This window comes from Pongo abelii, chromosome 9 (assembly GCF_028885655.2).
Source record: "Pongo abelii isolate AG06213 chromosome 9, NHGRI_mPonAbe1-v2.0_pri, whole genome shotgun sequence".
Taxonomy (NCBI): Eukaryota; Metazoa; Chordata; class Mammalia; order Primates; family Hominidae; genus Pongo; species Pongo abelii.
In genome coordinates, this window is record NC_071994.2 from 70763376 (window position 1) to 70783691 (window position 20316).

At 50.9% G+C, this 20316-nt stretch overlaps 4 protein-coding genes across 4 annotated transcripts; 3 read left to right on the plus strand and 1 right to left on the minus strand.

Moving 5' to 3' along the window:
• Positions 1–669: 669 nt before the first annotated feature.
• On the plus strand, positions 670–7295 carry TPP1 (tripeptidyl peptidase 1). The gene is given in 13 exon segments (NM_001131147.1): positions 670–697; positions 814–885; positions 1166–1305; positions 2305–2455; positions 2651–2778; positions 2926–3104; positions 3220–3418; positions 3571–3759; positions 4011–4080; positions 4520–4640; positions 4753–4911; positions 5091–5216; positions 5396–7295. Coding segments are annotated over 13 exon segments (1692 nt in total). The 5' UTR covers positions 670–680; the 3' UTR covers positions 5537–7295.
• Positions 7296–7842: 547 nt separating this feature from the next.
• TAF10 (TATA-box binding protein associated factor 10) lies at positions 7843–9218 on the plus strand. Its single transcript, XM_009246688.3, has 5 exons — positions 7843–8106; positions 8246–8400; positions 8610–8674; positions 8759–8873; positions 9049–9218. Exons 1-5 carry the CDS (start codon positions 7875–7877, stop codon positions 9136–9138), a joined length of 657 nt encoding a protein of 218 aa, XP_009244963.3. The 5' UTR covers positions 7843–7874; the 3' UTR covers positions 9139–9218.
• Positions 9188–16254, minus strand: ILK (integrin linked kinase; the record flags this gene model as incomplete). Its single annotated transcript, NM_001133202.1, is given in 13 exon segments — positions 9188–9598; positions 9782–9912; positions 10027–10126; positions 10213–10334; positions 10425–10552; positions 10656–10765; positions 10908–10993; positions 11097–11180; positions 11274–11370; positions 11574–11669; positions 11852–12017; positions 15673–15807; positions 16227–16254. Coding segments are annotated over 12 exon segments (1359 nt in total). The 3' UTR covers positions 9188–9448.
• On the plus strand, positions 15683–20179 carry RRP8 (ribosomal RNA processing 8). The gene is made up of 8 exons (XM_054524760.2): positions 15683–15881; positions 16371–16645; positions 17886–18249; positions 18499–18952; positions 19046–19175; positions 19326–19432; positions 19519–19615; positions 19836–20179. The coding sequence occupies exons 2-8, from the start codon at positions 16547–16549 to the stop codon at positions 19953–19955; spliced, it is 1371 nt and encodes a 456-aa protein (XP_054380735.1). The 5' UTR covers positions 15683–15881; positions 16371–16546; the 3' UTR covers positions 19956–20179.
• The last annotated feature ends 137 nt before the right edge of the window (positions 20180–20316 follow it).

Consider the following 20316-nt stretch of genomic DNA (forward strand, 5'->3'; position numbering starts at 1 on the left):
ACCATTAGAAGAAGCAAAGGTCTGTTTCCATTTTATCCACCTGAGCCCACTAAACAAGATGCAAGATTCCTCCATGGCCCTTAGAACAAAGTTGATTTCCTTGAAAACCTTGGGAACCCATAATAAACAGGACCCCAGCTGATTGTAGATCTCCTGGGAAGCTACTTAAAACTGGAAACTGATTTGAATAAAAGGATCCTGGTCTTGCAAAAGCTTTACTCTGTTCATAAATGCAGTCCTAAAATGAACACAAAATTGATAATATGGGGACATAAAGGATAAAAGAGGAAAAAAAAATTTTCACTGCAATCTTTCGAGGCAGATCACTTTTATATAAGTCTCCATATTGTAAATGCAGAAACCTAGGCTCTGAGAGGTTATTTTGCTGATGTCATACAGCTAGGAAGAACCCCAGTCTGTGGGTCTCTAGAGCCTACTCACTTGCGGTGATTCCCAGGGGACCAGGCTCAGGACTCAGGTGGGGAGCCCTGGGCTTACTCAGTGCTTGACTGGCCAGAGGGGAGAATCCGAGTGGCGGCCCCACCCTTGCCTAGCATTCAGGACCACCCATGCAAGGGAGGAGCCAGCACCGTCACTAGTTACTAGGCGGAGGGGTAGTGATGGTGGAATATAGAGCTCATGTGATCCGTCACATGACAGCAGATCTGCGGAAGGGCAGAATGGGACTCCAAGCCTGGTGAGAAATTGAGAGGGCTCGGGAGAAAGGGATCATGTTGGAGGGAGCACACATTGGGAGGGTGGGAACACAAGGACAACGTGGCTCCCACTGAAACCCACCTGCTGCCCCTACAGCCTCCTAGGGCTCTTTGCCCTCATCCTATCTGGCAAATGCAGTTACAGCCCGGAGCCTGACCAGCGGAGGACGTGAGTTGACTTAGCACAGACTGCCCCCTTCCCCATACCCTGTTCTGCCTCCCACTGTCCTGGTCCTAGCTTCTCTCACCCCCATGCCAGCTCCTAGTACACACTCCATAGCTTCATCTCTAGGTTCCTAGGCTCAGTCCCCTATCATTCACCTCATGTGATCTGTATCTGCTCCTAGGATCCTACCCAAGGTCTCAGCTCCTAACCTGGAACCTTCCATGACCAATATTTTCCATCTCCACCCTAACCAAAGCCATGTCCCTGACCCCTGACCCTACAGGCTGCCCCCAGGCTGGGTGTCCCTGGGCCGTGCGGACCCTGAGGAAGAGCTGAGTCTCACCTTTGCCCTGAGACAGCAGAATGTGGAAAGACTCTCGGAGCTGGTGCAGGCTGTGTCGGATCCCAGCTCTCCTCAATACGGTGCCTTTTGGGACTGAGGACAGGATGTGGGATGCAGTGGAGGGACACAGGGCTGGGTTGGGCATGGGATGGTGATCATGTCAGGGCCTGCCAAGACACTTGTGTTCCTCAGGCTAGAAACCTAAAAGGGGATGTGGTTCAATATACAGGCTTTATGTTCAAATATGAACTCAAATTCTGACTCTGCTACTTACTAGCTACCAGGCATCTAGTACAACTTACGTTTCTTCCCCTACCCTCAAATCCATTCTAATTTCCTCTTTTGTTCACATACTAAGGCTGCCAGTTCTAACTCCCAAAGAGCCTTTGGATTAGTCTACTTGTTACTGTCCTTTGTTACTACCAACTCAGTTATTTATTCCCACTCCTGGACTACTGCCCAGCTCCCTAACTGATCTGCAGTCTCCTCCCTCCTCCCCACCCCTCACTGTACTCCCCCACTCTGCTTCAAAACAGTCTCTCCAACAGTCAAAATGGATTGGTTCCTTCTCCTGGTTAAAGTCCTTCACAGCAGGGGGAGTGTGCACGTGTGAACTGCAGAGGCTGGGGATGGGGCAGTGTGACACTAGTGTGCATGGCAGGAAACAGTGACTCACCATCGTGTTAAGCTTAAAATCAACAAGTATGCAAATTTGAGCTAAACTGGGTAACTGGTGCCGAAAGATTTGAAAACATTTGCTGGACATAAGCTTAAAATTAAAATGGAAAATTTATATGTATTAACCTCATTCATTTTCAAGATCATGGCAATACATGCTGTGGTGCGACATTTGCAACTTACTGGCCTTTAGGGTAAATCCATATTCTTGGCCATGGCATTTCAAGTCTCTCCAGCCTTTTCTTCCTTTGCTCCCCAAGTACACCCTACACCTGCACACACAGCCCTCCTTTACCCTGTTCCAGGCTTTGGGAAGTCCTGATGTCTCATAGTTGAGGTCCAAAAAGGGGAGTTTGGGAAAGCAATGAATGAGGGCAAGTGCCTCTTCTGAATCCCTGCAGGAAAATACCTGACCCTAGAGAATGTGGCTGATCTGGTGAGGCCATCCCCACTGACCCTCCACACGGTGCAAAAATGGCTCTTGGCAGCCGGAGCCCAGAAGTGCCATTCTGTGATCACACAGGACTTTCTGACTTGCTGGCTGAGCATCCGGTGAGAGGAAATGATTGCTCCATGGAGGGCACCAGTCATCCCATCAGTGAGATGGATGGGAGGGAGTTGAGAGCTTGCTGGGGCTTGTGGGTGGGAGCTAATGTATGGGGAGACTGACTGACTGCCCAGGGATGCTCAGAGGTAGCTTCTTGTGTTCCATTTTGAGCTTTCTGACTTCTGTTCTCTGACCTCCAGACAAGCAGAGCTGCTGCTCCCTGGGGCTGAGTTTCATCACTATGTGGGAGGACCTACAGAGACCCATGTTGTAAGGTCCCCACATCCCTACCAGCTTCCACAGGCCTTGGCCCCCCATGTGGACTTTGGTAACACCTATGGGGTGAATGGAGGTTGGGGCACACAGATCCAGGGGCTGAGGAAGTTTAGATGCCATTGGGGACTGGGGGTGGGGTGAGTTGTAAGGTGGGCATTACAGTCTATAAGATCTCCTCAAGCCTGACTTCTCCCTACAGTGGGGGGACTGCACCGTTTTCCCCCAACATCATCCCTGAGGCAACATCCTGAGCCGCAGGTGACAGGGACTGTAGGCCTGCATCTGGGGGTGACCCCCTCTGTGATCCGTAAGCGATATAACTTGACCTCACAAGACGTGGGCTCTGGCACCAGCAATAACAGCCAAGCCTGTGCCCAGGTGAGCCAAGCAAAGAGCCCCAGGGTCCTCATAGCCTCCACACAGTGTCCTCAGTTCCTTACCACCCTGGGACTCACCCTCGGACCCACGATCTCTGCTCTGACTCCCTCCATAGTTCCTGGAGCAGTATTTCCATGACTCAGACCTGGCTCAGTTCATGCGCCTCTTCGGTGGCAACTTTGCACATCAGGCATCAGTAGCCCGTGTGGTTGGACAACAGGGCCGGGGCCGGGCCGGGATTGAGGCCAGTCTAGATGTGCAGTACCTGATGAGTGCTGGTGCCAACATCTCCACCTGGGTCTACAGTAGCCCTGGTACTACCAAGAGGACTGGACAGTGGGGAAGGGGGTGGGAGATGGGTGTTGATCCCTGCTCCCTCAAGGGAATGCTATAAGCTGGAGAGAGATCCTGACAACCCCCAGTGACTATCTTTGTGCCCATCCCTCAAAAAAAAAAAAAAATCCAGGCCGGCATGAGGGACAGGAGCCCTTCCTGCAGTGGCTCATGCTGCTCAGTAACGAGTCAGCCCTGCCACATGTGCATACTGTGAGCTATGGAGATGAAGAGGACTCCCTCAGCAGCGCCTACATCCAGCGGGTCAACACTGAGCTAATGAAGGCTGCCGCTCGGGGTCTCACCCTGCTCTTCGCCTCAGGTGACCTCCTACCCTAAACTTAGACAACACTTACACCTCTGCAACCTGGGAGCTTTGACTCCACAGTGATCCCTGAGCCTGGTCTCTGACTCATAATCTGAACTCAGACCTTCCAGTAGGGACCACTGACCTGACCTCTACACTCTGACCTCCTACAGTAACAGCTGACACGTAAATTTCCTCTCTGACATCTGAACCCACATACTAAGCCCTAACCAATTCATATGAATGCTACACTTGGTCTCTCTCAGGTGACAGTGGGGCCGGGTGTTGGTCTGTCTCTGGAAGACACCAGTTCCGCCCTACCTTCCCTGCCTCCAGGTAAGTACTCTAGCCTACCACTCAGGTATAACCACCACCTTTCACTTGTGATCTCATGATGTAGAACCTTTGTCTTGACCCCACCATGTGCTCCTGTGGTTCAGCCTTAAGCTTTGCCTGCCCTGGTTGCTGTACTCCTGTCTCTTCCTGTAGGTCCCAGGCCCCAAATCTCTTGTGTGGGATACAGCTCCCATCGTTCCTTTTCCTCAGTCCCCAGGCATTTTAGTGGAAGATTTGGTGGGTGTTCTGTAGAGAAAAGTGTGCACAGTCACCTCGGGCCATGCCTTGAAGGCTCAAAATCTCTTAGTCAATCCCATGTACATGCTTCCCCACAGAGTCTAGTTCCTCCAGCAAGATCTGGGCTATACTCACCCCTCCCCACATATCTTGGAGGTCCCCTTGGGTCCCCTACTATCTGAATGCTGTCTTCTCCCCTCAGCCCCTATGTCACCACGGTGGGAGGCACATCCTTCCAGGAACCTTTCCTCATCACAAATGAAATTGTTGACTATATCAGTGGTGGTGGCTTCAGCAATGTGTTCCCACGGCCTTCATACCAGGTACATGTGTTTGTGTGGATGGATGCAGGGTAAGAGTGAGGATGGGGGATCCTCAGTTCAGCTGACTGCTGGGCAGGCCACATGCCAATACTCACTCAAAAATGCCTTTCAGGAGGAAGCTGTAACCAAGTTCCTGAGCTCTAGCCCCCACCTGCCACCATCCAGTTACTTCAATGCCAGTGGCCGTGCCTACCCAGATGTGGCTGCACTTTCCGATGGCTACTGGGTGGTCAGCAACAGAGTGCCCATTCCATGGGTGTCTGGAACCTCGGTGAGAATCAGCCCATCTCCAAACTCTCACTCAGGAACTACCCTTACCCCCTAACACCTTGAGCACCTTGCACCTAGAACCCCTGACTCCTTAGAGATGTCTGATACTTTAAAGCATCACTCCCAAAAAGTCCAGTCACTTAGAACCCCTGACCTCTACTTGTACCTTCACTCTTGCAGGCCTCTACTCCAGTGTTTGGGGGGATCCTATCCTTGATCAATGAGCACAGGATCCTTAGTGGCCGCCCCCCTCTTGGCTTTCTCAACCCAAGGCTCTACCAGCAGCATGGGGCAGGACTCTTTGATGTAAGTATGGAAGGGAAGGGTGTGGACACTTTCATACAACTATGGGGAGTGCTAAGGGGGACTTGGGGGCAGTTAGGGTGGTGTGGAATAGCCTCTGAAATGTGAATATAGGGTAAGGAGATACACTCTTTAAGTACTGGTACTAGTAGGCCCAGATCTGATGCCAGCCTCCTCCCTAGGTAACCCATGGCTGCCATGAGTCCTGTCTGGATGAAGAGGTGGAGGGCCAGGGTTTCTGCTCTGGCCCTGGCTGGGATCCTGTAACAGGCTGGGGAACACCCAACTTCCCAGCTTTGCTGAAGACTCTACTCAACCCCTGACCCTTTCCTATCAGGAGAGATGGCTTGTCCCCTGTCCTGAAGCTGGCAGTTCAGTCCCTTATTCTGCCCTATTGGAAGCCCTGCTGAACCCTCAACTATTGACTGCTGCAGACAGTTTATCTCCCTAACCCTGAAATGCTGTGAGCTTGACTCCCAACCCCACCATGCTCCATCATACTCAGGTCTCCCTACTCCTGCCTTAGATTCCTCAATAAGACACTGTAACTAGCATTTTTTGAATGCCTCTCCCTCTGCATCTCATCTTTCTCTTTTCAATCAGGCTTTTCCAAAGGGTTGTGTACAGACTCTGTGCACTATTTCACTTCATATTCACTCCCCAATTCACTGCAAGGAGACCTCTACTGTCACCTTTTACTCTTTCCTACCCTGACATCCAGAAACAATGGACTGCAGTGCATACTTCTCAATCTTTGCTTTATGGCCTTTCCATCATAGTTGCCCACTCCCTCTCCTTACTTAGTTTCCAGGGCTTAACTTCTCTGACCACTCTTGTCTTCCTCTCTCATCAACTTCTGCTTCTTCATGGAATGCTGACCTTCATTGCTCCATTTGTAGATTTTTCCTCTTCTCAGTTTACTCATTGTCCCCTGGAACAAATCACTGACATCTACAACCACTACCATCTCACTAAATAAGACTTTCTATCCAATAATGATTGATACCTCAAATGTAAGATGTGTGATACTCAACATTTCATCGTCCACCTTCCCAACCCCAAACAATTCCATCTCGTTTCTTCTTGGTAAATGATGCTATGCTTTTTCCAACCAAGCCAGAAACCTGTGTCGTCTTTTCACCCCACCTTCAATCAACAAGTCCTAATGACTGCACCTCTTAAATATATCTTTATCAGTCCACAAGTCCTTCCAATTATATTTCCCAAGTATATCTAGAACTTATCCACTTATATCCCCACTGCTACTACCTTAGTTTAGGGCTATATTCTCTTGAAAAAAACAGTGTCCTTACTTCCTGCCAATCCCCAAGTCATCTTCCAGAGTAAAATGCAAATCCCATCAGGCCACTTGGATGAAAACCCTTCAAGGATTACTGGATAGAATTCAGGCTTTTTTTTTGTTTTTCCCCCAATCATAGCTCACAAACCTTCCTTGCTATTTGTTCTTAAATAAAAAATCATTTTTCCTCCTCCCTCCCCAAACCCCAAGGAACTCTCACTCTTGCTCAAGCTGTTCCGTCCCCTTACCACCCCTGATACAATTGCCTGGTTAAATTCCAGAATTCTTGCAAGACTCAGTTCAGAAGTCACCTTCTCTCCTGAATGTTTTGATTCCCTGAGGCTACTTTATTTTGGTATGGCTGAAAAATCCTAGATTTTCTAAACAAAACCTGTTTGAATCTTGGTTCTGATATGGACTAGGAGAGAGACTGGGTCAAGTAAGCTTATCTCCCTGAGGCTGTTTCCTCGTCTGTTAAGTGTGAATATCAATACCTGCCTTTCATAATCACCAGGGAATAAAGTGGAATAATGTTGATAACAGTGCTTGGCACCTGGAAGTAGGTGGCAGATGTTAACGCCCTTCCTCCCTTGCACTGCGCCCCCTGTGCCTACCTCTAGCATTGTAACGACCACATAGTATTGAAATGGCCAGTTTACTTGTCTGGCTTCCTTTCCAAGACCGTTGGTGCCTAGAGGACTAGAATCGTGTCCTATTTAACTTTGTATTCCCAGGTCCTAGCTCAGGAGTTGGCAAATAAGAATTAAATGTCTGCTACACTGAAAACCTCACGCCTCTCATTCGTTGTGATTTTTGCATATGTTGTTGACTCAGGCTGAAACTTCTCTCCTACAGCAGCACTGTGTGCCGCCCCACTGCTGCCCCCACCTCTCGGGGCAGTTGGTGGAGAAGAGAGGGGGGCTTTCCAAATCCACTATGAATCCTTAAAAGGCTGAATAAGGGAACTTGAAAGGATGCGGACAGGCAGGCAACCCGTAGTCGAGGGACGTAGGGCCATAAACCTCGAAGCCAGGTCTTGAGCGTCAGACAGAATGAGGTGTCCCAGAGCGGCGGAGGAGAGCCGGACGCACGCTGGTTCCGGTCTCGCCGGAATCGCCACGGAGCACGGCAGAGGCTAGGGCGCAATGGCTACGGCAGCGCAGTTCGCCAAGGTTTGGTCTCCGCCCTGCAGCCTATTTCCTCTAAACCGCAGATCCACTACGGGAGGAGGCGGGGAGCGGGCTGGAGAGCACTAACAGAGACAGGCGGGGCGAGTCGTGGGCGCGTGACGTCACCCCGGGGTGTGCGCGGCGCGAGCGGAAGCGGAAGCGGCTCTGTTCGCCGCCTCTCCCACCGGCCCGATGAGCTGCAGCGGCTCCGGCGCGGACCCCGAGGCGGCGCCGGCCTCCGCCGCCTCGGCCCCGGGCCCGGCGCCCCCGGTCTCGGCTCCCGCCGCGCTGCCCGCCAGCACCGCCGCAGAGAACAAGGCCAGCCCCGCGGGGACAGCAGGGGGGCCTGGGGCTGGAGCAGCTGCTGGGGGCACGGGACCCTTGGCGGCGCGGGCCGGGGAGCCAGCTGAGCGGCGTGGGGCGGGTGAGGGCCGGGACCGGTGAGGGCGAGGGAAGCGTCTTGGACTGGGCCCAGCGGCGGGTGAGGGCAGAAGGTATAGACAGACCTAACTGGGGCCCTTCGCCTCCCACCTCTGTGTCTCATTTTGCTGGTTCTCCTCCAGCTCCGGTGTCGGCGGGTGGCGCGGCGCCCCCGGAGGGGGCCATATCTAACGGGGTTTACGTACTGCCGAGCGCGGCCAACGGAGACGTGAAGCCCGTGGTGTCCAGCACGCCTTTGGTGGACTTCTTGATGCAGCTGGAAGATTACACGCCTACGGTGGGCTTCCGCCCGAACAAGGCCACCTAGCCTGCTGTCAAAACTTTCAGCCACATCGTGCTTTTCAGCGTCCTCTTACATTTGCTCCCCTAGTCGCTCTTCTGTTTTTGCCCTCTGCTCACCCAAACTGAGCGTCCTGATAACCAGGCCTATCCATTTCCCTCACCCTCCTCCTGCTCTGCTGACAGTTCTCTTAATTGATTTCTCAGATCCCAGATGCAGTGACTGGTTACTACCTGAACCGTGCTGGCTTTGAGGCCTCAGACCCACGCATGTGAGTAAACCCAGGGCAGGTTAGTTTTGGGTGTTTGTGCGGTGTGTTGTCCATCTCCTTCTCATCTAAGTTTTTTCTCTCTAGAATTCGGCTCATCTCCCTAGCTGCCCAGAAATTCATCTCAGATATTGCCAATGATGCCCTACAGCACTGCAAAATGAAGGGCACAGCCTCCGGCAGCTCCCGGAGCAAGAGCAAGGTGTGAGGGGAGGCTTAATGAATCAGTAATTACCTTCCACAACAGTGGAGGCTTATCCTGCCACCCCTTTGGGGAAACTGAATCGTAGGGGAGGTGTAAGACTTACTCGGTCACCCATCTGGGATTGAAGTCCGGGGTTCCTGTGCTCAGTTGGTGCTCTCCCCTCTTCCCTCAGGACCGCAAGTACACTCTAACCATGGAGGACTTGACCCCTGCCCTCAGCGAGTATGGCATCAATGTGAAGAAGCCGCACTACTTCACCTGAGCCACCCAACCTAAATGTACTTGTCTGTCCCCATGTCCCCACACCAGCCTGTTTTCATAATAAACTTTATTGTGACAGGCGGGGCTGATCCCTCCCATGTTGGGAGACACCATATGGCAAGTGACAAAGCTCTGAGCCCGCCCCTCTTGGGGCCACAGTGGTAGGGATGGGGGAAGGGGATGGACCCCATGGCTGGGGTAGTACCATGACTGGAGGCGGGGGAGGCAACCAGAGGCCTGCTGCTTTGGGAAGGTGCATTCCCCCAACCATGTCCCGACACCTCTGGAGTTCAGGCAAGGACCTTCCAGTCCTACTTGTCCTGCATCTTCTCCAAGATAGGCACAATCATGTCAAATTTGGGTCGCTTTGCAGGGTCTTCATTCATGCAGATCTTCATGAGCTTACACACATGAGGGGAAATACCTGGTGGGATGGTAGGCCGAAGGCCTTCCAATGCCACCTGCGAATACAAGAAAAAAAACAGCCTCACAATTTGAGTCTGTCATGTAGAGAGAAGCCACTGGCCCTTGGGACAGGATTACTGTATATCTGAACAAATATGGGAGGAGCCAAGGCCCACTACAGTTATCTTCACCATCACCAACCACTCCCCGAACACAAATGTATGCTGTTCTGCTCTCACCTTCATTCCAATCTCCATATTGGAGAGGTCAGCAAAGGGTACCTCCCGTGTCACCAGTTCCCACAGAAGCACTGCAAAACTCCACATGTCTGCTGAGCGTCTGTTTGTGTCTTCAGGCTTCTTCTGCAGAGCTGGAGAGATAGGGCTTGTCTGTTCTGGCCCACTGGCCTGTCCTGTCTCTGCCCCCGCTTCCACTACTTCTGAGGTGGTCCTTTTTTACCTGCCAACATGATGACTTCACTCACCTTCAGGGGCTACCCAGGCAGGTGCATACATGCGACCAGGACATTGGAAAGAGAACTTGACATCAGCCATGCTAATTCGGGCAGTCATGTCCTCATCAATCTGAGGAAGAGAAAACAGATAGAAGGAGGTAAGTCATAGGCAAAGGGCTTTTGGGGCCTGAGCCAGGAGTGAGCTTGTGGCCTCACCATTACACTACGGCTGTTGAGTGCATGTCGTGGGATGAGAGGCTCTAATGTGTGTAGGAAGGCCATGCCCCTTGCCATGTCCAAGGCAAACTTCACAGCCTGGCTCTGGTCCACGACGAAATCTGAGAGGAGGCAAGAGTCAAATAGTTCAGAGAGGCTCATGCACCCTCTCTGCCATTTCATCCCCAAGGAAATTCAACATCCCTACTCACTGGTGCCTTCATGTAGTACATTGTAGAGGGATCCATATGGCATCCAGTGTGTGATGAGAGTAGGATGAGGAGCAGGTGGAGACTGGCAGGCACCTAGCACTGGGAGCACATTTGGATGCGAGAAAATCCTAGAAGAGGGAGGGAGTGGTTGAGACCCAGTACAAAAGATCTCTTTCAGTGCTATTAAGGGTTCCTTGGAACTAGTAGCTTCCAGGTTACGCCTTGCACTACCTGAGTCGGGGACACTCTTCATTGAAGTCCCTGCTCTTCCTTGTACTCCAGTCTCGAACCTTCAGCACCTTCACAACAATGTCATTGCCCTGCCAGCGGCCCTTCCATAGCTGCAGGACAGGTAGGGATTAGGAGGCTTGAACTGTTGCTGCCACTTCCTTGCCTACTAACTGGAGGAAAAACTTAAAACAGGTACAAAGCAAGTAATTTGTGGGGCTTTAGTGAAGGAAGGGCAAGAAGGGCAGGGGTCACCTCTCCAGAGTGATTCTCGTTGAGCTTCGTCAGGAAGTTAAGCTGTTTGAAGTCAATGCCAGAGTGTTTGTTCAGGGTTCCATTTCCTAAGAGTGTGGGCAGGTCAGGTACCCAGCTTCACCCTAACCCAGCCCCAAGAGGCCAGGATTATTTCCTTTTACAACCCTTATTCCCACAGTGGTGACTCACGGGGCCGAGTGCGGGTGGTCCCCTTCCAGAATGTGTCCTTGTATGGAATACGGTTGAGATTCTGGCCCATCTTCTCTGCCCGCTCTAGGGAAGAAAAACAACCTGAGCTGTGGTACAGAGGGAGAAGACAGGTGGGACGGGACAAGAGGACACAAGCTAGGGGGTGGGGAGATGGACCTCGGAGAAGCTCTCTCAGGGGTGCCTTGGCTTTGTCCACAGGCATCTCTCCATACTTGTTACAGATGCTGACAAGGGCCCCATTTGCCACCAGGTCCTGGAATGAAAAGGCCATTATGATGAGAGCCACTGCTACCTCTCTGGCAGTCACTGAACCAACCATGAATGCACAAATGTAGTACTTAATCCGTTGAGTGTCACACAGTAGTACTGACAGAATGGGTTGAGGGTTCCAAATCTCCCACCAAGGCTCAGACTTTACTTCCTACCCATCTCAGGACTTAAGGGCTGAGTACTCACCTCTGCCACTTGATCTTGGCCCCAAAAACAGGCATAGTGCAGGGGCACATTCCCATGTTCATTCACTGCATTGATGTCTGCCTTGTACTGCAATAGCTGGACCCCATGGCCAGACAAAAAGAAGAGGCAAAAAGTACAGTCAGTCCCAAATGAGATACTGGTGTCAGGGCATGGGAAAAGGGGGAAGAGTACCCATACTTTCTACTGTATGTTACAGTGCCTGTGACTGACCCTCATGGCATGTATGTGATGTGGATGACGAAGGAGTTTGTACGTACCTTCTGTACAATATCACGGTGTCCATGACTGGCTGCCAGATGCAGGGGGGTGTCATCCCCACGGTTCATTACATTGATCCGTGCCCCCCGCATGATCAACATCTCAACCACAGCAGAGCGGCCCTCTCGGCAGGCCCAGTGCAAGGGGGAGAAGCCATGATCGTCCCTTTGAGGAAGGGGCAATGGTCATTGAGCTGGAGGTGGGATGGGGCAAAGGTTTTGATTCCTGAAAAACTGACAATTACATACTCTCTGGGAAGGCTTACCTCTCTAGGACTTTGATTCTCATTCATGCCAGCAACTCCCAAAGCTGTCCATTTCAGACCTTCCCCTGAGCTTCAAACCAAACCAACCACCTAGATATCTCAACAACCTCTATAAAAAAATTTGTTATCTTCACCATATCTCACATCTCATTTCCTTAGGTGGTAGTGCTCTTCCCCTGGTTTCTCTTGCACCCCTTCTGCAACATCTATTGGTCCTTTCTGTTTTCCACCACATCTTATATATCCCCCTACTTCAGCACTTGTTGCACTGGATTGTAAAAATCTGTTAATGGACTGTCTTGTCTGTTAGACTTAAGTTTCTTGAGGGAATGGATTGACAGCAGCTGTTCAGTGCATGTTAGTCGGGGAGAAGGGTGTCTTGGAGAAGGCAGGCCACAACTTATAGAAGAGGGAACAAACTTACTATTTGGCTCTGGTACTGAAACTAACATCTAAAAATGGAATGGAATTTAAATGATGTTTTGGAAGGGTTTATGTTGAAAAGGAGAAATGCTTTTGACTACTGATGAGGTAGATAACAAACCACCATGCAAAGCAGGATTCCCCTACTTAGCAATCCTGTGCACAGAAAACAGAAGAAAATGACAATGGCTGTTTTGGGATTAAAACTATACCTGATTTTTTTCTTTTCCAAGAAATATGTATTTTATAAAGTAAAATAAGTATACAAACAAAACAAAACTATTGGTTTGGAGCTGGGCCTGCCTGACAGCCTGGGGCCATAAAAGGAAATTCCCTCTAGTTCGGGGCTGCAGATTCAAGGGGCGGAGCAGGGGGCGGTCCGTGGTCTGGGCCAGCAGCCTCCGGATGCCTTAGTGTTGTGGTCACTTCCTGTGTGTGACTCTATGCAAGGCCTGGAGCTGATCAGGGGTCTGGCCATCCAGATGCCCCTACAGCTCAAGGGGTTGGGGGGTGTGGCCCTTAACTTAATCATTTTCCTCCACAACTTGCTCGCATCTGCTAACACAGAAATAGCCAAAAGCTTTTCCTTGAGGTGGGATATCCCCAGGAAGCATTACGCCCCCTGTTTATCAGTTGGTCTTGCCTCCAAACCTTCAATTTGTGCCCAGACTTATCAGCTTCCAGTACTGCCTGTGGTGCCAGGGCAGGCCAAACTCAGGGGGCAAAAGTATGGGCACAAGGGTTCTGTTCACTATCAGGCTGCCTGCCACCTCAGGGCCTGGACTTCTATCTCAAGGAGACCTGCAAGGAATTAACCCCCTCTTCATATCCAGCATATAGCCAACTTAGGCCCCCATACTTTACCCCTCAAACCAGCACCACAACCTTCCAGTTTCATTAATTCCACCCCTTTTCCTTCTGGCAGCATCTTCCTAGAGTCTTCCTAGACTCAGCTAGAGTCTTCCTAGATGCTAGGCCCACTGGGCAACTGCCTAAGCCTGTATTTCCTCACCAACAAAATAGTAACAGTGCTTACTGTCTTTATCAGGGTACCCTTTGAGAATTATATGAAAAATGGAACAAATGACTTTGCAGAGTATTAAAGAGAAATAGTGTGGAACCTAATGGGAACCACTGAAGTCTAGACTAAGATGACAGGTGATCCTGACCTGTCAAACCTAAAAACTAAACTCCACTAATTTTAAAAAAGAATTTGAATTTGCCACCCTGAGTCACCATCACTACTGCCCTTCTTGCCTTCCTATCTCAGCCAACCTTGTAGAACTGGTGTACATTCACTTTCACTGTTTGCTCACCTCTCAACTTTTCTTTTTCTTTTTCTTTTTTGAGACAGAGTCTTGCTCTGTGGCCCAGGCTGGAGGGCAGTGGCATGATCTTGGCTCACTGCAGCCTCTGCTTCCCGGGTTCAAGCAATTCTGCCTCAGCCTCCGAGTAGCTGGGATTACAGGCGCACGCCACCACACCCAGCTAATTTTTCTATTTTTAGTAGAGACAGGGTTTCACCATGTTGGTCAGGCTGGTCTCGAACTCCTGACCTCGTGACCCACCCGCCTCGGCCTCCCAAAGTGCTAGGATTACAGGCATAAGCCACTGCACCCGGCCTACTTTTCAATCTGCCATAAATCTGCTGTATTGAGAGCAGAGATTATGTCAGATTCTGGACTCTAGCACCCAGCACAGAAGGTGTTCATCATAGTGCCTTAAATTAAAGAACCCAATGTAGTCTGATTTCTTCACCCATTATTCTGAAACAACACTCACAGATCGTCAAATACATCCTAACTGCACATTGAGGGGAACAACAGACACTGGGGCCTACCAGAGTGGGGTGGATAGACAGAGGGAGAGGATCAGGAAAAATAACTAATGGGTACTATGGCTTAATACCTGGGTGATGAAATGATCTGTACAACAAACCTCCATGACACAAGTTTACCCATCCAACAAACCTGCACATGTACCCCTTAACTTAAAAAAAAAAAAAAAAAACCAACTGTAAATTCAATGGCTACTTTAAAATATTAATGTTCTTTGATCTCTCAGTAGCCTGTACTGCTGTTGACCACCTCCCCTTCATTAAAACATTCTCTTCTGTAAGCTTTACTCACATTTTCCTATTTCTTTTTCAACTTCCAGTTGCTCCTTTTCAGTCGTGCAGGCTTCCTGTCCCCTGACCTCTTGCCTTCCACTCTCCTGAGACATTCTCCTTCACAACCGTGTCTTCAAGTATCATCTATATGCTGATAGCTCTCAAATCTGTCTCCAAGTCAGATTCCTCCCCTGAATTGCAAATCTGCATAACCAACAACACACTCAACATTTCCACCTTGCTGCATTGTCACCTTAACTTTAACATGTCCAAAATAGAATGCCTCATCCTCCAGTTTTCTCCATCTCAGTAAAAACAACCAAGTTCCCAAGCCAGAACCCTGGTCCTCATCTTTGCCCTTACTCACTCCCCACACCAAGTTCCACAATTCTTCGTCCTAAAGACTTCTGGAATTTGATCACTTCTCTTTTTCACTCACCCTAATTCTAGTCCAAGACATCATTACTTCTACGATGAACTAGGCAATTGCCTCCTTTCCACCTGCTCTTCACAAAGCATCCAAGATGATACTGAAAAATGGACAATCTCATTATGTCACTATACAGCTTTAAAACCTTGCTTTTAAAATAAAGACCTTCTTATAGCCTAAATATGCTTGCATGATCTGGCTGATCCTTGGAGACCTCTACAGTCTTATGTCCTGTTCTTTTCCTCTTGTACCCAATGCTCGGACCCACAGAAATCATCTATCCTCCAGCCATATGGAACTCCAGACAATTTCCTGTTCTCTCTGCTCTGTGCCTTGCCCCCTAGCCTTTGCCCATGCAGTCTACTGAGGCTGGAAAGCTCTCTGTAGCCTCTGCCTGTGAAACTCTTATTCTGCAGTCAAGATTCAGCTCAAACTGCGTCCTCTGTGAAAACCCTCTGCCCCCCACAGGCTATGCTTAGCACTCATTACACTGGCTAGCAAAGGCAGCCGCCACCACCAGACATGAGCACTCCACTCCACGTAGCCAAGAGATCTCTAGCCTTCCTCTCATCCCCCAACCGTTTCAGCTCACCCCTGGTTGAGGTCGTTCTCCGTGTTGTCCAGCCACAGGCGAACGGCAACTGCGTTGCCCTCCCGGCACTGAGTGAAAATGTCGTCCATAGCAGCGTCCCGGCGCCGAGTCCCCCGGATTGGGGAAGCCTGAGGACTGTGGAGTGATCCAGGGAAGGAGGATGAACCCCAAGCTTTATCCTCTACAGGAGAGAAGTGTTTGTGTTGGAGGTAAGGGGCCTGAGCTGCGTCCCCGGCTAGTGGGAGTCTGTGAAGGAGTTCGGGGCTGCGGGATGATCCCTGGCTGTGTCCTCTAAACGCGAGGTAAAGGCGGGTCAGGGTGGGCAGGGGGTGACGAAGAGGTAGTGTCTCCTGAACGGATGTCCGAGAGCAGGCAACTAGACCCTATCCGCGAACAGAGTTGGGGGAAGTGGGGAGGTTCAGGCTCCGTATACTTTGGGGGAGGGGACCGGGGGTCCTCCCCAGGGTTGGCTCCTTACTTAGAACTCAGGAGAAGTGAGGGGTGACAGGTTGCCCCTAGTCGTGGGCAGGGGGCGCGGGTCCTCTCGCACTCACCGGGACTCGGGCTGCAGGCTCCTTCTCCGGGGAACTCCCGTCCGGCCGCGCCCGCAACCCGCCGCCGGCCCCGCCCCGCCCGTGGCGCTCTTGGGCAGCGCGGGCCTCCGTCCCTCCCCTCCCACCGCCTCCCTGCCCTTCTAGCCGCGGCTGGCTAAACTCGATGGTTCGCTGCGCCGCGCCGGCCGCTCTAGCAACCCCTGGCTGTCACGCTTTGGTTTCCGGCTCGGTTCTGGCGGGTCTGAGCGCTCCGACTTCCAGAGGAGCGCTGTGCACGTGGAGAAAAGCGGGTACTCCGCGACCCTGCCCTCCCGACCTTCATGTTCGAAGAGCCTGAGTGGGCCGAGGCGGCCCCAGTAGCCGCGGGCCTCGGGCCCATAATCTCACGACCTCCGCCTGCGGCCGCCTCGCAAAACAAGGTGAGTGACTCGCAGGGGCAGTGGGAGCTGTTTCAGGCCGCGAAGCGGACATTGGTGGATCCCAGCGCTGTGTGCATTGCGGGGAGGGACACCTGTGGCACCGTTGAGGGCGAGTCCTGATCTGAAGATCTGAGAACTTCCAAAAGAAACTGACGTTAGGTCAGAGAGAGTTGTTGAGTAGAAGTTGGTGAAGCGAAGAGGGTTCTTCAGACAGGAAAAAGTACGTACAAGGGCCCTGGGACAAGAGAGCATGTTCTGTTAGAGTCACACACACAAGTGATCCTTGTGGTTGAAATACATAGTAAATGAAAGGGGGTGGTTGAAATACATAGTAAATGAAAGGGGGTGGTTGAAATAAATAGTAAATGAAAGGGGATGCTGTTCAAGTTCAAGAGGTATAAGTTTTGCGTATATTGAGAATAGAAGCCAACGAAAGGTTTTAAGCAATGGAATTATTTCTTCAGATTTGTATTTTGAAAGGGTCATTGGTTACAGTGTGGAGGTTGGATTGGAGAAAGTAAGAGTTGTCAGTATCATTGTTCAAAGGAGGGTGTGGGAAACTTAGAATCAGGGTAAGTGCCTGGCCTAGGATTACCCGGTAGGACTGCAACACAGAATCAGCCTTCCCGACAATACATCTTCTTTGAGCCTCTGCAGATGTGAGGGCCCTACTTCCTTAGGCTTTTCTTACCCTTCAGTCTGCCTCCAACATGGAATCGGCCTGCTTTGTTTCATCCTTTTTCATCCCCTACCCCCATTACCATTGTCCAAGCCGCTGGCCTCTCTGTCTGCAATTTCTCCCCTTCAGTTTGTTTTCTACCCTGCAGCTAGAGACATGTTAAATATTTAATATACGTGTGTGATCATATGTCTCCTGTGTTCAGAAACCTCCTTACCTCTTACAGAAATGTATCAGCTCTAGGCAAAAGCTCAAGGTGAAGGGTTGGAACTTCTGGTCTCTGGCCTTGGTCTTGTTGCTTGTGGCCTTAGCATTTTCCTTTGGGGAAACCTCCATTAGCTCATTTACACATTGAAGAAAGTGGGATAGGTGGTTTCTCTGCTCTCCAGCTTCCCAGAAGTTGAGGTGGTGACATAAAAGTTCTTCTGGGTTCTGGCAGGCTTGACTGGGAAGAATTCAGATGCTTCTGCCAGTCTGAATCAGGTCCACATCTCTCCCTTCTTGTTCTCCAGGCCTCATCCATTCTCTTTAGGCCCACTGTCATCCCTTGTTTTCCTCCAGGGCTCCAAGCGCCGCCAGCTCTTGGCCACATTACGGGCCCTAGAGGCAGCATCTCTTTCACAGCATCCCCCCAGCCTATGTATAAGTGACTCTGAGGAGGAGGAGAAGGAAAGGAAGAAGAAATGCCCCAAAAAGGCATCGTTTGCCAGTGCCTCTGCTGAAGTAGGGAAGAAAGGGAAGAAGAAATGTCAAAAACAGGGTCCACCTTGCAGTGACTCTGAGGAAGAAGTAGAAAGGAAGAAGAAATGCCGCAAACAGGCTCATGTTGGCAGTGACTCTGCTGAAGACGAGAAAAGAAAGAGGAAATGCCAGAAACATGCCCCTATAAATTCAGCCCAGCACCTGGACAATGTTGACCAAACAGGTACCATTGGATGTGTATATGTGTGTGTGTTGGTGTGTGTGTGTCGGGGGGTCAGCTGGTTCTACATACAACAGAGATTATCCACTGCCATTAGGATTGGGGCTAATGGTGTACTCAGGCAATAAGAAGTACTTCTATGCAGGCCACAGTCACTATCTCAAAGACAGAGGTATGGCTGGGATGACTTGCCATGACTCTGAATGTAAGAGATCTTGCCTCCAGTGCACCTTCCCATTTCCCTCCCTGTAGGTCCCAAAGCTTGGAAGGGTAGTACTACAAATGATCCACCAAAGCAAAGCCCTGGGTCCACTTCCCCTAAACCCCCTCATACATTAAGCCGCAAGCAGTGGCGGAACCGGCAAAAGAACAAGAGAAGATGTAAGAACAAGTTTCAGCCACCTCAGGTGCCAGACCAGGCTCCAGCTGAGGCCCCCACAGAGAAGACAGAGGTGCCTCCTGTTCCCAGGACAGACAGCCATGAGGCTCGGGCAGGGGCTTTGCGAGCCCGCATGGCACAGCGGCTGGATGGGGCCCGATTTCGCTACCTCAATGAACAGTTGTACTCAGGGCCCAGCAGTGCTGCACAGCGTCTCTTCCAGGAAGACCCTGAGGCTTTCCTTCTCTACCACCGCGGCTTCCAGAGCCAAGTGAAGAAGTGGCCACTGCAGCCAGTGGACCGCATCGCCAGGGATCTTCGCCAGCGGTGAATGGGGGTCAGGCACTGTGAGAAGCCATGTGGTGGGTCAGCCATAGGCTCAGATCAGACCAGTATGTGACCCTTGCCTTCCACTCTCAGGCCTGCATCCCTAGTGGTGGCTGACTTCGGCTGTGGGGATTGCCGCTTGGCTTCAAGTATCCGGAACCCTGTGCATTGCTTTGACTTGGCTTCTCTGGACCCTAGGGTCACTGTGTGTGACATGGCCCAGGTAAACCCCTATGTTATCTGGCTTGTGCTCTAGGCCCAACCTCCATATGCTAATCTCTAACCCTTCCTTCCCCTTTCCCATCCTGGTATCTCAGTGCTGGCTTTCTTCTTCTGCACTGTGCACCTTATACAACACTCTCACTCTCCACAGGTTCCTCTGGAGGATGAGTCTGTGGATGTGGCTGTGTTTTGCCTTTCACTGATGGGAACCAACATCAGGGACTTCCTAGAGGAGGCAAATCGAGTACTGAAGCCAGGGTAAGAGCCCCCAGGACACAGATGCATGTATGTATGTGTGCATGCATGAGTCTGTGCATTTACACAGAACTTTCTGTCTTTCTCAGGGGTCTCCTGAAAGTGGCTGAGGTCAGCAGCCGCTTTGAGGATGTTCGGACCTTTCTGCAGGCTGTGACCAAGCTAGGCTTCAAGATTGTCTCCAAGGTGAGGGCCCCAAGACGTCTGTACCTGTTTTTGTCTCATGTGGCCCTTTTCAGGGTACTGGTGTTCAGGAAGGAGGCTTCAGGCACAGGAACAGACGTTTTGCTCCCCAACGGAAGTGGGAGCCCTGGGAAGCTTTCTGAGCAGAGGCAGTACATAGAGGGAGGTGTTTTAAGGAGTTGGGATGAGGATTTGGTTCTCACTGGGTCTTTTCTGCCCCTAGGACCTGACCAACAGCCATTTCTTCTTGTTTGATTTCCAAAAGACTGGGCCCCCTCTGGTAGGCCCCAAGGCTCAACTTTCAGGCCTGCAGCTTCAGCCATGTCTCTACAAGCGCAGGTGACCTCTGGATCTTCCTTGAAAGGGGAGGCAGATCTCAAACTCCAGGCTCAGAAGTGTGAAGACTGTTTCCAGCCTGGCTGTGAGCCAAGATCTGGGTCCTGATGGACCCTGAGGACAAAGTGTGATAAAACCTCTGGCTCAGACTTGCTCTACTGAAGGCTTCTTGGTTGTAAGATGCATAAAGTCACTGGGGCTAGTTAAACAATAAAGAGTTTATTGTGAGAACATGGGGATATCTGTTTCATGACACTTCAGGTGTTATGTAAACTAGATGGTTTGGAATTCAAGGTATCTTTAGGTTTTGCTCCTCTTTCCAACTAAGAAGCCACATGGCCTTCCTGTCCTGCCGTCCCCACTCTGCT